Raw genomic sequence first — 15090 nt, 5'->3', positions numbered from 1 at the left:
AATGTGGAGGTTATATACAGGGGGTACCGGTACCGAGTCAATGTGGAGGCTATATACAGGGGGTACCGGTACAGAGTCAATGTGGAGGTTATATACAGGGGGTACCGGTACCGAGTCAATGTGGAGGTTATATACAGGGGGTACCGGTACCGAGTCAATGTGGAGGTTATATACAGGGGGTACCGGTACCGAGTCAATGTGGAGGTTATATACAGGGGGTACCGGTACCGAGTCAATGTGGAGGTTATATACAGGGGGTACCGGTACCGAGTCAATGTGGAGGTTATATACAGGGGGTACCGGTACCGAGTCAATGTGGAGGTTATATACAGGGGGTACCGGTACCGAGTCAATGTGGAGGTTATATACAGGGGGTACCGGTACCGAGTCAATGTGGAGGTTATATACAGGGGGTACCGGTACCGAGTCAATGTGGAGGTTATATACAGGGGGTACCGGTACCGAGTCAATGTGGAGGCTATATACAGGGGGTACCGGTACCGAGTCAATGTGGAGGCTATATACAGGGGGTACCGGTACCGAGTCAGTGTGCGGCGGTACAGCTTAGTCGAAGTAATTTATACATATAGGTAGGGGTAAAGTGACTATGCATAGAAAATAAACACTGACTAGCAGCAGTGTAAAAACAAAGTGGGGGGGTCAATGTAAATAGTCCGGGTGGCCATTTGATTGATTGTTCAGCAGTCTTATGACTTGGGGGTAGAAGCTTGTCAAGGAGCCTTTTGGACCTCGACTTGGCGCTCCGGTACCGCTTGCCGTGCGGTAGCAGAAAGAACAGTCTATGACTTGGGTGACTGGAGTCTTAGACAATTTTTGGGGGCTTTCCTCTGACACCGCCTGGTATAGAGCTCCTGGATGGCAGGAAGCTTGGCCCCAGTGATCAAATCAAATGTTATTTGTCTCCCTACAAACTGAGTTCTCTCATTATTGTGTTGAGGTAGAACCAAGGCCAGACAGTGTATAAAAATATGATTTTTCTGCTGTGAATCACATCTATACTCTAGCAGCCGTACTACAGTAAGAGGAGCTTACTGAAGTTTCACAGGACGGATGTCGGTGCCATGAGATTGTTGCATGTCATTATGTTCACGTACACACACACACACACACACACACACACACACACACACACACACACACACACACACACACACACACACACGTACACACACACACACACACACACACACACACACACACACACACACACACACACACACACACACACACACACACACACACACACACACACACACACACACACACACACACACACACACACACACACACACACACACACACACGTACACACACACACACACACACACAAAAACCAACAAACAATCATTTCCACGATGTACATTTAAAAAGAAACAGGACTGCAGTTGTAAGTAGTTACCTGATCAAGTTCATCAGAAACAGCGATACCTGTGAAGAGCAGAAAAGTGAATCAGCGGGAGGCAAAATGACACAGAACTTTCAAGCACTAAACTGTAGTCTCTATTTACAAAGGTTCAGGAATTAGTATAGGTATTAGTACTAAGGTTCAGGAGTTAGTATAGGTACTAGTACTAAGGTCCAGGAGTTAGTATAGGTACTAGTACTAAGGTTCAGGAGTTAGTATAGGTATTAGTACTAAGGTTCAGGAGTTAGTATAGGTACTAGTACTAAGGTTCAGGAATTAGTATAGGTATTAGTACTAAGGTTCAGGAGTTAGTATAGGTATTAGTACTAAGGTCCAGGAGTTAGTATAGGTACTAGTACTAAGGTTCAGGAGTTAGTATAGGTACTAGTACTAAGGTCCAGGAGTTAGTATAGGTACTAGTACTAAGGTTCAGGAGTTAGTATAGGTATTAGTACTAAGGTTCAGGAGTTAGTATAGGTATTAGTACTAAGGTTCAGGAGTTAGTATAGGTACTTGTACTAAGGTTCAGGAGTTAGTATAGGTACTAGTACTAAGGTTCAGGAGTTAGTATAGGTACATTATTAGGCTTTACGGTTTCGTACTAGGGATTAGGGTACTGTATTACAGTTGAGGGTTTAGGGTACAGCATTAGTGTTTGGGGTTTAGAATAAGTGTTTAGGGTACAGCATTAGTGTTTGGGGTTTAGAATAAGTGTTTAGGGTACAGCATTAGTGTTTGGGGTTTAGAATAAGTGTTTAGGGTACAGCATTAGTGTTTGGGGTTTAGAATAAGTGTTTAGGGTACAGCATTAGTGTTTGGGGTTTAGAAGAAGTGTTTAGGGTTTAGAAGAAGTGTTTAGGGTTTAGAAGAAGTGTTTAGGGTACAGCATTAGTATTTGGGGGTTAGAATAAGTGTTTAGGGTACAGCATTAGTGTTTGGGGTTTAGAATAAGTGTTTGGGGTTTAGAATTAGTGTTTGGGGTTTAGAATTAGTGTTTGGGGTTTAAAATAAGTGTTTAGGGTACAGCCTTAGTGTTTGGGGTTTAGAATAAGTGTTTGGGGTTTAGAATTAGTGTTTGGGGTTTAGAATAAGTGTTTAGAAGAAGTGTTTAGGGTACAGCATTAGTGTTTGGGGTTTAGAATAAGTGTTTAGGGTACAGCATTAGTGTTTGGGGTTTAGAATAAGTGTTTGGGGTTTAGAATTAGTGTTTGGGGTTTAGAATAAGTGTTTAGGGTACAGCATTAGTGTTTGGGGTTTAGAAGAAGTGTTTAGGGTACAGTACTAGGGTTTGGGGTTTAGAAGAAGTGTTTAGGGTACAGTACTAGGGTTTGGGGTTTAGAAGAAGTGTTTAGGGTACAGTACTAGGGTTTGGGGTTTAGAATAAGTGTTTAGGGTACAGTACTAGGGTTTGGGGTTTAGAAGAAGTGTTAAGGTACAGTACTAGGGTTTGGGGTTTAGAAGAAGTGTTTAGGGTACAGTACTAGGGTTTGGGGTTTAGAAGAAGTGTTTAGGGTACAGTTCTAGGGTTTGGGGTTTAGAAGAAGTGTTTAGGGTACAGTACTAGGGTTTGGGGTTTAGAAGAAGTGTTAAGGTACAGTACTAGGGTTTGGGGTTTAGAAGAAGTGTTTAGGGTACAGTACTAGGGTTTGGGGTTTAGAAGAAGTGTTTAGGGTACAGTTCTAGGGTTTGGGGTTTAGAAGAAGTGTTTAGGGTACAGTACTAGGGTTTGGGGTTTAGAAGAAGTGTTTAGGGTACAGTACTAGGGTTTGGGGTTTAGAAGAAGTGTTTAGGGTACAGCATTAGTGTTATGGGTTTAGAAGAAGTGTTTAGGGTACAGTACTAGGGTTTGGGGTTTAGAAGAAGTGGTTAGGTACAGTACTAGGGTTTGGGGTTTAGAAGAAGTGTTTAGGGTACAGTACTAGGGTTTGGGGTTTAGAAGAAGTGTTTGGGGTACAACATTAGTGTTATGGGTTTAGAAGAAGTGTTTAGGTACAGTACTAGGGTTTGGGGTTTAGAAGAAGTGTTTAGGGTACAGTACTAGGGTTTGGGGTTTAGAAGAAGTGTTTAGGGTACAGTACTAGGGTTTGGGGTTTAGAAGAAGTGTTTAGGGTACAGCATTAGGGTTTGGGGTTTAGAAGAAGTGTTTAGGGTACAGTACTAGGGTTTGGGGTTTAGAAGAAGTGTTTAGGGTACAGTACTAGGGTTTGGGGTTTAGAAGAAGTGTTTAGGGTACAGCATTAGGGTTTGGGGTTTAGAAGAAGTGTTTAGGGTACAGCATTAGTGTTATGGGTTTAGAAGAAGTGTTTAGGTACAGTACTAGGGTTTGGGGTTTAGAAGAAGTGTTTAGGGTACAGTACTAGGGTTTGGGGTTTAGAAGAAGTGTTTAGGGTACAGTACTAGGGTTTGGGGTTTAGAAGAAGTGTTTAGGGTACAGCATTAGGGTTTGGGGTTTAGAAGAAGTGTTTAGGGTACAGTACTAGGGTTTGGGGTTTAGAAGAAGTGTTTAGGGTACAGCATTAGGGTTTGGGGTTTAGAAGAAGTGTTTAGGGTACAGTACTAGGGTTTGGGGTTTAGAAGAAGTGTTTAGGGTACAGTACTAGGGTTGGGGTTTAGAAGAAGTGTTTAGGGTACAGTACTAGGGTTTGGGGTTTAGAAGAAGTGTTTAGGGTACAGTACTAGGGTTTGGGGTTTAGAAGAAGTGTTTAGGGTACAGTACTAGGGTTTGGGGTTTAGAAGAAGTGTTTAGGGTACAGCATTAGTGTTATGGGTTTAGAAGAAGTGTTTAGGGTACAGTACTAGGGTTTGGGGTTTAGAAGAAGTGTTTAGGGTACAGTATTAGGGTTTGGTTACTGTACTCACTACGTGACAGGTTCTCCAGAGCCTTGCCCAGCGTCTTGCTCTCCTGCAGGATGAGGTTGAGTTCATCAAAGTCTCTGCTCTCCCTCCGTTCCCACCACGGCTGCTCTATAGATCGCGGTACTGAAACACAACCACAGGACAGGGTCACCTATACAGCACCTATACATCCCCTATACACCACCTATACACCACCTATACATCCCCTATACACCACCTATACACCACCTATACAGCACCTATACACCACCTATACAGCACCTATACACCACCTATACATCCCCTATACACCACCTATATACCACCTATACACCACCTATACACCACCCATACACCACCTACTATATTCATCACCTATACACCACCTATACACCCTCTATACACCACCTATACACCACCAACTATATTCACCACCTATACACCACCTACTATATTCACCACCTATACACCCTCTATACACCACCCATACACCACCTATACACCCTCTATACACCACCTATACACCACCTATACACCACCTATACACCACCTATACACCACCTATACACCACCTATACATCACCTATACACCACCTATACACCACCTATACACCACCTATACACCACCTATACACCACCTATACACCACCTATACACCACCTATACATCACCTATACACCACCTATACACCACCTATACACCACCTATACACCACCTATACACCACCTACTATATTCACCACCTATATACCACCTATACACCACCTATACACCACCTATACACCACCTATACACCACCTATACACCACCTATATACCACCTATACACCACCTATACACCACCTATACACCACCTATACACCACCTATATACCACCTATACACCACCTACTATATTCACCACCTATACACCACCTATACACCACCTACTATATACACCGCCTATACACCACCTATACACCACCTATATACCACCTATACACCACCTATACACCACCTATACACCACCTATACACCACCTACTATATTCACCACCTATACACCACCTATACACCACCTATACACCACCTATACACCACCAATACACCACCTATACACCACCTATACATCACCTATACACCACCTATACACCACCTATACACCACCTATACACCCTCTATACACCACCTATACACCACCTATACACCACCTATACACCACCTATACACCACCTATACACCACCTATACACCCTCTATACACCACCTATACACCACCTATATACCACCTATACACCACCTATACACCACCTATATATCACCTATACACCACCTATACACCACCTATACACCACCTATACACCACCTATACACCACCTACTATATTCATCACATATACACCACCTATACACCACCTATACACCACCTATACACCACATATACACCACCTATATACCACCTATACACCACCTATATACCACCTATACATCACCTATACACCACCTATACACCACCTATACACCACCTATACACCACCTATACACCACCTATACACCACCTATATACCACCTATACACCACCTATACACCACCTATACACCACCTATACACCACCTATACACCACCTATATACCACCTATACACCACCTACTATATTCACCACCTATACACCACCTATACACCACCTACTATATACACCGCCTCTACACCACCTATACACCACCTATATACCACCTATACACCACCTATACACCACCTATATACCACCTATACACCACCTACTATATTCACCACCTATACACCACCTATACACCACCTATACACCACCTATATACCACCTATACACCACCTATACACCACCTATATACCACCTATACACCACCTATACACCACCTATACACCACCTATACACCACCTATACACCACCTATACACCACCTATACACCACCTATATACCACCTATACACCACCTACTATATTCACCACCTATACACCACCTATACACCACCTACTATATACACCGCCTATACACCACCTATACACCCTCTATACACCACCTATACACCACCTATACACCACCTATATACCACCTATACACCACCTACTATATTCACCACCTATACACCACCTATACACCACCTATACACCACCTATACACCACCTATACACCACCTACTATATTCACCACCTATACACCACCTATACACCACCTATACACCACCTATACACCACCTATATACCACCTATACACCACCTATACACCACCTATATACCACCTATACACCACCTACTATATTCACCACCTATACACCACCTATACACCACCTATACACCACCTATATACCACCTATACACCACCTATACACCACCTATATACCACCTATACACCACCTATACACCACCTATATACCACCTATACACCACCTACTATATTCACCACCTATACACCACCTATACACCACCTACTATATACACCACCTATACACCACCTATACACCACCTATACACCACCTATATACCACCTATACACCACCTATACACCACCTATATACCACCTATACACCACCTACTATATTCACCACCTATACACCACCTATACACCACCTACTATATACACCGCCTATACACCACCTATACACCACCTATATACCACCTATACACCACCTATACACCACCTATATACCACCTATACACCACCTACTATATTCACCACCTATACACCACCTATACACCACCTATACACCACCTATACACCACCTATATACCACCTATACACCACCTATACACCACCTATACACCACCTATATACCACCTATACACCACCTATACACCACCTATACACCACCTATACACCACCTATATACCACCTATACACCACCTACTATATTCATCACCTATACACCACCTATACACCACCTACTATATACACCGCCTATACACCACCTATACACCACCTATATACCACCTATACACCACCTATACACCACCTATATACCACCTATACACCACCTACTATATTCACCACTTATACACCACCTATACACCACCTATACACCACCTATACACCACCTATACACCACCTATACACCACCTACTATATTCACCACCTATACACCACCTACTATATTCACCACCTATACACCACCTATACACCACCTACTATATACACCGCCTATACACCACCTATACACCACCTATATACCACCTATACACCACCTATATACCACCTATACACCACCTACTATATTCACCACCTATACACCACCTATACACCCCTTTACACCACCTACTTTTCTGAAGAACTCAGTGTCTTGCAACGTGGCACCGTCATAGGATGCCACCATTCCAACATGTCAGTTCCTCAAATTTCTGCCCTACTAAATCTGCCCCGGTCAATTGTAAGTGCTGTTATTGTGAAGTGGAAACGTCAAGGAGCAACAACAGCTCAGCCGTAAAGTGGTAGACCACACAAGCTCACAGAACGGGACTGACAAGTGCTGAAGTGCGTAAAAATCGTCTTTCCTCGCTTGCAAATCTCACTACCGAGTTCCAAACTGCCCCTGGAAGCAATGGCACCAAAATAACTGTTAGTTGGGAGCTTTATGAAATGGGTTTCCATGGCCGAGCAGCCGCACACAAGACTAAGATCACCATACGCAATGCCAAGCGTCTGCTGGAGTGGTGTAAAGCTCGCCACCATTGGACTCTGGAGCAGTGGAAAAGTGTTCTCTGGAGTGATGAATCACGCTTCACCATCTGGCAGTCCGACGGATGAATCTGGGTTTGGCGGATGCCAGGAGAACGCTACCCTTAACACTACAGCATACAAGGTCATTCTAGACGATTCTGTGCTTCCAACTTTGTGGCAACAGTTTAGGGAAGGCCCTTTCCTGTTTCAGTATGACAATGCCCTCGTGCACAAAACGAGGTACATACAGAAATGCTTTGTCGAGATCGGTGTGGAAGAACTTGACTGGCCTGCACAGAGCCTTGACCTCAACACCATCGAACACCTTTTGGGATAAATTGGAACGCCGACTGTGAGCCAGGCCTAATCACCCAACATCAGTGCCCAACCTCACTAATGCTCTTGTGGCTGAATGGAAGCAAGTCCCCGCAGCAATGTTCCAACATCTAGTAGAACGCCTTCCCAGAAGAGTGGAGGCTGTTATAGCAGTAAAGGGGGAACCAACTCCATATTAATGCCCATGATTTTGACGAGCACGTGTCCATACTTTCGGTCATGTCGAGTACGTAAATCAAGCATAGCTATCAATAAGAGTTTTCTTTATGGAAAAGCTTGGAGGAAAGTCAATGTATCCTCTCCAGGACCACTGGTCTCCCTTTGGCCTTGAGCATGATTAAAAACTTCTTAAGACTAGGGGGCATGATTAACAGATGAAAATGGGTCAAAACAGGAAGAGAAGTAAGGATCCAGATGTCATCATCATCACACCAACATCCTCCAGTCTCTTTCAACTCCCTCTCCTTCTGAGATGTTTAATTGATGAATGAGGAGATATAGACATGTGAAGTCCTAGCTTCACATCCATTATGACCCCGATTACTTCCCATGTGGATGTTAGAACATTTGATTCCTCTCACCATCTCTTCTCATCCAATCAATGATCACCTTGAGAAAGGTTTGCGTTTGGAATGTGGAACACGTGCTGTACCAGTCAACAGTTTGGACACACCGACTTATTCAAGGGTTTTGTCTTTCTATTTACTATCTTCTAATAAATATTAAATAAATGAATAAATAAATAATAAAAGTGAAGAAATCTAAAAACTTTTAACTTCTTAACACAAATGGAAGTTAACACTTTTTTGTTTAACAAATCAAAATACATTTTATATTTGAGATTCTTTAAAGTAGCCACCCTTTGCCTTGATGACAGCTTTGCACACTATTGGCATTCTCTCAACCAGCTTCATGCGGTAGTCACCTGGAATGCATTTCAATTCACAGGTGTGCCTTGTTAAAAGTTTGATTTGTGGTATTTTTCTCCTTCTTAATGTGTTTGAGCCAATCAGTTATGTTGTGACAAGGTGGTGTGGTAAACCGTGGGGTGTTGGGTGGAGCGTGCAGAGATTGACACAGAGACAGGGAGGTTTTAGTCCGCAAAAACAACTTTACTAAGACAGAAAATAAACATAACAAAGAAAATCACTTAGGTTTAGCTCGGTCCTTCTCCTCTACTGTGGCTTGGTGTCGGTCTCTCCCCGTTCTCCCTCGCGGTGTGCCACCGAGATCCTTTTATTTTGCCTCCACAGCTGGTTGGCACTTTCCTCTAATTACTTCCACTTAGATCTGTCCGTATCGGGGTGCCCAGCTCCTGTATTCCCAGCAGAGGGAGCAAACGTTGCCTCACGTACCTCCCCTCTATTACCATCCCCCGGGGTAGACCTCCTGGGATACCGCAGTGATATACAGAAGATAGTCCTATTTGGTAAAATACCAAGTCCATATTATGGCAAGAACAGCTCAAATAAGCAAAGAAAAACGAGAGTCCATCATTAAGACATGAAGGTCAGTCAATCTGGAAAATATCTTCAAGTGCAGTCGCAAAAGCCTATGATGAAACTAGCTCTCATGAGGACTGCTACAGGAAAGGAAGACCCAGAGTTCCCTCTGCTGCAGAGGATAAGTTCATTAGAGTTACCAGCCTCAGAAAATCGGCAATTAACTGCACCTCAGATTGCAGCCCAAAAAATTCTTCCCGGAGTTCAAGTAACAGACACATCTCAACATCAACTGTTCAGAGGAGACTGCAGGAATCAGGCCTTCATGGTCGAATTGCTTCAAAGAAACCACTACTAAAAGACACCAATGAGAAGAAGAGACTTGCTTGGGCCAAGAAACACAAGCAATGGACATTAGACCGGTGGAAATCTGTCCTTTGGTATGATGAGTCCAAATTTGAGATTTTTGGTTCTAAACGCCGTGTCTTTGTGAGACGCAGAGTAGGTGAATGGATGATCTCCGCATGTGTACTGTATTTCCCACCGTGAAGCATGGAGGTGGAGGTGTGATGGTGCTTTGCTGGTGACACTGTCTGTGATTTATTTAGAATTCAAGGCACACTTAACCAGCATGGCTACCACATCATTCTGCAGCTATACACCATCCCATCATGTTTGCGCCTAGTGAGACTATCATTTGTTTTTCAACAGGACAATGACCCAAAACACACCTCTGGGCTATTTGACCAAGAAGGAGAGTGATGGAGTGATGCTTCAGATGATCTGGCCCTCACAATCACCCGACTTCAACCCAATTGAGATGGTTTGGGATGAGTTGGACCGCAGATTGAAGGAAAATCAGCCAACAAGCGCTCAGCATATGTGGGAACTCCTTCAAGACTGTTGGAAAAGCATTCCTCATGAAGCTGATTGAGAGAATGCCAAGAGTGTGCAAAGCTGTCATCAAGGCAAAGGGTGGCTACTTTGAAAAATCTAAAATATATTTTGATTTGTTCATCACTTTTTTTGGTTACTACATGATTCCATATGTGTTATTTCATAGTTTTGATGTCTTCACTATTATTCTACAATGTAGAAAATAGTACAAATAAAGATAAACTCTTGACTGGTACTGTATATGTATATATTTAAAAAAATATATACATGGGTGATTGGAAATGATGCAGACAATTACATCGATGGAAGCTACAACCTATCTGCAATATTAAAAATGATCTTCCCTCTAAAAACATATTTATAACAATAAATTAAGTTTAGTCAGGTTCTTTACCTTTAAAGGGATAGCCATCCATATTACTAAATAAGTGGGAATTTAGCTTTTTTGAAGCTAACCTTATTAGTGACTTCCCTAGGGTGTTGATTTTGCCAAAACATTTTTTTTTATTAGTTTGCTGGTTATTTAGTAATGTTCAGAAAAAATGTGGCTAGCCTTTTTGGAAAATGTAGCAATGCTAGCGGCAACACATTGTATCAGTTAGCAGTGCTTTCAAAAGCAGCAGGGAAATCATGCAGAACGCGGAGCTCTTTTCCCAATGCTTTCTGAATGCACCACTAATTAATGTAATCTCTTTCCACTAGCATTCTCACCAGGAGAATCAGGACATTGCTAAAATAATCAACAAACAGATTTTTTAAATGATAAAACACAACACCCTAGAGGAGTCAAATCTAAACCTTCGAAAAGTAGACCATGTGTCTACAAGAGATGGTTAAGATTTCAAAATCATTTAAAATAAATTAAATATCAATTTTTTCCCTCCACAGAAGCCCAGCCAAATGCCTCTCTCCAGCAGCAGAGCTCGAGCCCGGTCCAACTTAGCAGAAAACAAAACATCTGAAGTGGATCAGATGGATCGGGTCTCTACCAAGCTGGACCGTGAGCACCACTAACCCCTCGACTACACCTGCCTCCCCTTCGAAGGCTGTAACTGCTCCAGAGGTTATTGCAGTCATTCCACATCAGTATACGGCTATAACCCCTGCTCTGGGAGTCATTATTGCGTCTGTTGTTTTTGGCGGGACCATTACTTATCGGAATAAATACTGTTTTTCCCTGTACCTCTGCTCTCTGCGCCTGACTCCGCACCCACCAATCGTGGGTGACAGAAGCCCGCAACCCTAGCATGGAGTCAGCAGGAGCAGCTGCACCCCTTCTCCTCACCTCCAGGTCCTCCTCCACCTGCTCGACCTATTCCTCCTCTGTAGAATTTAACTTCTCTCTATCTCTCTCTCGCTCTCTCACACAGCAGAACTCACAGTAGAGCACCCTTACATACAGAGGACACATTTCATTTCATAGATTTTTGCAACTCAATATTATGAAGGCGTTCTTATAATTATGTATTCTCAGTGTAGATTTCATCTTTGTGTCATGAATAAAATCCACTGGGACTTGTCAAATCGACTGGGATTAGATGAGGAGGGTATCCTGTGGTCCCGTGTGGCTCAGTTAGTAGGGCATGGCACTTGCAATGCCAGGATTGTGGGTTCGATTATATACCAACAGAGAAGGTAAGGAGAGATACCTACTGAAAACTACTTTTTTTTTTCACGGCACAGAACTCTCTTTTAACTGATGTCTTCCATTAGAACTTTTCCTTTAGAATTGTTGTTTCTTCGTTTACAGATCGGTTTGTTACAGGAAAAAAAAAATGATGTAGTGTATACCAAGTATATAAGGCCATTATATTCTGGTGCAGCTTAAGGAACAAAGAGAGAGAAACAGCAGAGTGGCCGGGAGAAGCAGCCAGGGCCACCGGAGGAGAGACGTGTTGTCTCTTTCATTTCCTCCTGATTGTGAGTGATGGTCTGACCACAGCCTGAAATAGACTGGAACTGGCACGAGAATGAGAGCAATACTGAATTATTGAAGTTTCTGCCTTTCTCTCTCCTTCCCTCCCATCTCTCTCGATCTGTCTCTCTCTATGCCTCCCACCTTCTATCTCTCTCTCCACTATCCCCGTCTCCTCTCCTCATCTCTCTCCTTCCCTCCCATCTCTCTCGATCTGTCTCTCTATCTCTCTCTTTGCCTCCCACCTTCTATCTATCTCTCTCTCCACTATCCCCATCTCCTCTCCTCATTTCCTCTCCTAATCTCTCTCCTTCCCTCTCCAACCACTTCATCTCTCTCTCCATTTGACCCAACCTATAAGTCCCTTAAATCATCCTTCATTCAGTCTGTCCCCAGTTAAAACCTCATTACATCACCCTTCATTCAGTCTGTCCCCAGTTATCTAAATAACCTAATTACATCACCCTTCATTCAGTCTGTCCCCAGTTATCTATATAACCTCATTACATCACCCTTCATTCAGTCTGTCCCCAGTTATCTATATAACCTCATTACATCACCCTTCATTCAGTCTGTCCCCAGTTATCTATATAACCTAATTACATCACCCTTCATTCAGGCTGTCCCCAGTTATAACCTAATTACATCACCCTTCATTCAGTCTGTCCCCAGTTATAACCTAATTACATCACCCTTCATTCAGTCTGTCCCCAGTTATAACCTCATTACATCACCCTTCATTCAGTCTGTCCCCAGTTATCTATATAACCTCATTGCATCACCCTTCATTCAGTCTGTCCCCAGTTATAACCTAATTACATCACCCTTCATTCAGTCTGTCCCCAGTTATAACCTCATTACATCACCCTTCATTCAGTCTGTCCCCAGTTAAAACCTCATTACATCACCCTTCATTCAGTCTGTCCCCAGTTAAAACCTCATTACATCACCCTTCATTCAGTCTGTCCCCAGTTATAACCTCATTACATCACCCTTCATTCAGTCTGTCCCCAGTTATAACCTCATTACATCACCCTTCATTCAGTCTGTCCCCGGTTATAACCTCATTACATCATCCTTCATTCAGTCTGTCCCCAGTTATCTATATAACCTCATTACATCCCCCTTCATTCAGTCTGTCCCCAGTTATAACCTCATTACATCACCCTTCATTCAGTCTGTACCCAGTTAAAACCTCATTACATCACCCTTCATTCAGTCTGTCGCCAGTTATCTATATAACCTCATTACATCACCCTTCATTCAGTCTGTCCCCAGTTATAACCTCATTACATCACCCTTCATTCAGTCTGTCCCCAGTTATAACCTCATTACATCACCCTTCATTCAGTCTGTCCCCAGTTAAAACCTCATTACATCACCCTTCATTCAGTTTGTCCCCAGTTATAACCTCATTACATCACACTTCATTCAGTCTGTCCCCAGTTATAACCTCATTACATCACCCTTCATTCAGTCTGTCCCCAGTTAAAACCTCATTACATCACCCTTCATTCAGTCTGTCCCCAGTTATAACCTAATTACATCACCCTTCATTCAGTCTGTCCCCAGTTATCTATATAACCTCATTACATCACCCTTCATTCAGTCTGTCCCCAGTTATCTATATAACCTAATTACATCACCCTTCATTCAGGCTGTCCCCAGTTATAACCTCATTACATCACCCTTCATTCAGTCTGTCCCCAGTTATAACCTCATTACATCACCCTTCATTCAGTCTGTCCCCAGTTATCTATATAACCTCATTACATCACCCTTCATTCAGTCTGTCCCCAGTTATAACCTCATTACATCACCCTTCATTCAGTCTGTCCCCAGTTAAAACCTCATTACATCACCCTTCATTCAGTCTGTCCCCAGTTATAACCTCATTACATCACCCTTCATTCAGTCTCTCCCCAGTTATCTATATAACCTCATTACATCACCCTTCATTCAGTCTGTCCCCAGTTAAAACCTCATTACATTCAGTCTGTCCCCAGTTATCGATAGAGCCTTGACTAGCGTACTCATCTGGCACTGGCCCATTGGACAATAAACCATGACTAATTTAATGGGAAATTACGTCCAATTAAAAAGGGGAGATTGAAACCAACAAGGTGACTAATTGGCTTACAACAAGTATCAATACTAATGGCTGCAATCGAAATACTGCTGTGTCTGTTGCACCCAAACCATAGAGTCTACGCTCGCTGGTTTCATTTACTGTCAGTTGTTATGCAGAGTTTTCTGGGGGTTTTTGGTGGGAGTATAGGATAGGGTACCAGCTACATCTTCCCGCTAAGTACATCCATTGAGTACATCCATAGCCTGGTTCCTCTCTAGGTTTCTTCCTAGGTTTTGGCCTTTCTAGGGAGTTTTTCCTAGCCACCGTGCTTCTTCACCTGCATTACTAGCTGTTTGGGGTTTTAGGCTGGGTCTCTGTACAGCACTTTGAGATATTAGCTGATGTACGAAGGGCTATATAAAATAAACTTGATTGATTGATTGATTGGCGATGACAGAGGAACGGACAGGACGAGTAGACGTGCCGTTGGAGCAACATAAAGACTTC

General features: G+C 42.9%; 1 protein-coding gene across 6 annotated transcripts in view; it reads right to left on the bottom strand.

The window, feature by feature from the left end:
- Window positions 1-15090, bottom strand: part of LOC129823224 (uncharacterized protein C8orf34 homolog) — a 148506-nt gene that overhangs the window by 94142 nt on the left and 39274 nt on the right. For all 6 annotated transcript variants that reach the window (XM_055882107.1, XM_055882106.1, XM_055882101.1 and 3 more), the window contains exons 4-5: window positions 4286-4405; window positions 1421-1449 (exon numbers count right to left, since the gene is read on the bottom strand). In XM_055882107.1, coding sequence (XP_055738082.1) covers window positions 1421-1449; window positions 4286-4405 — 149 coding nt within the window. The remainder of the gene's footprint in view (window positions 1-1420; window positions 1450-4285; window positions 4406-15090) is intronic.

Source organism: Salvelinus fontinalis, chromosome 25 (genome assembly GCF_029448725.1).
Source record: "Salvelinus fontinalis isolate EN_2023a chromosome 25, ASM2944872v1, whole genome shotgun sequence".
NCBI classification, from domain to species: Eukaryota; Metazoa; Chordata; class Actinopteri; order Salmoniformes; family Salmonidae; genus Salvelinus; species Salvelinus fontinalis.
This window is presented reverse-complemented; position numbering and strand designations above follow the sequence as displayed.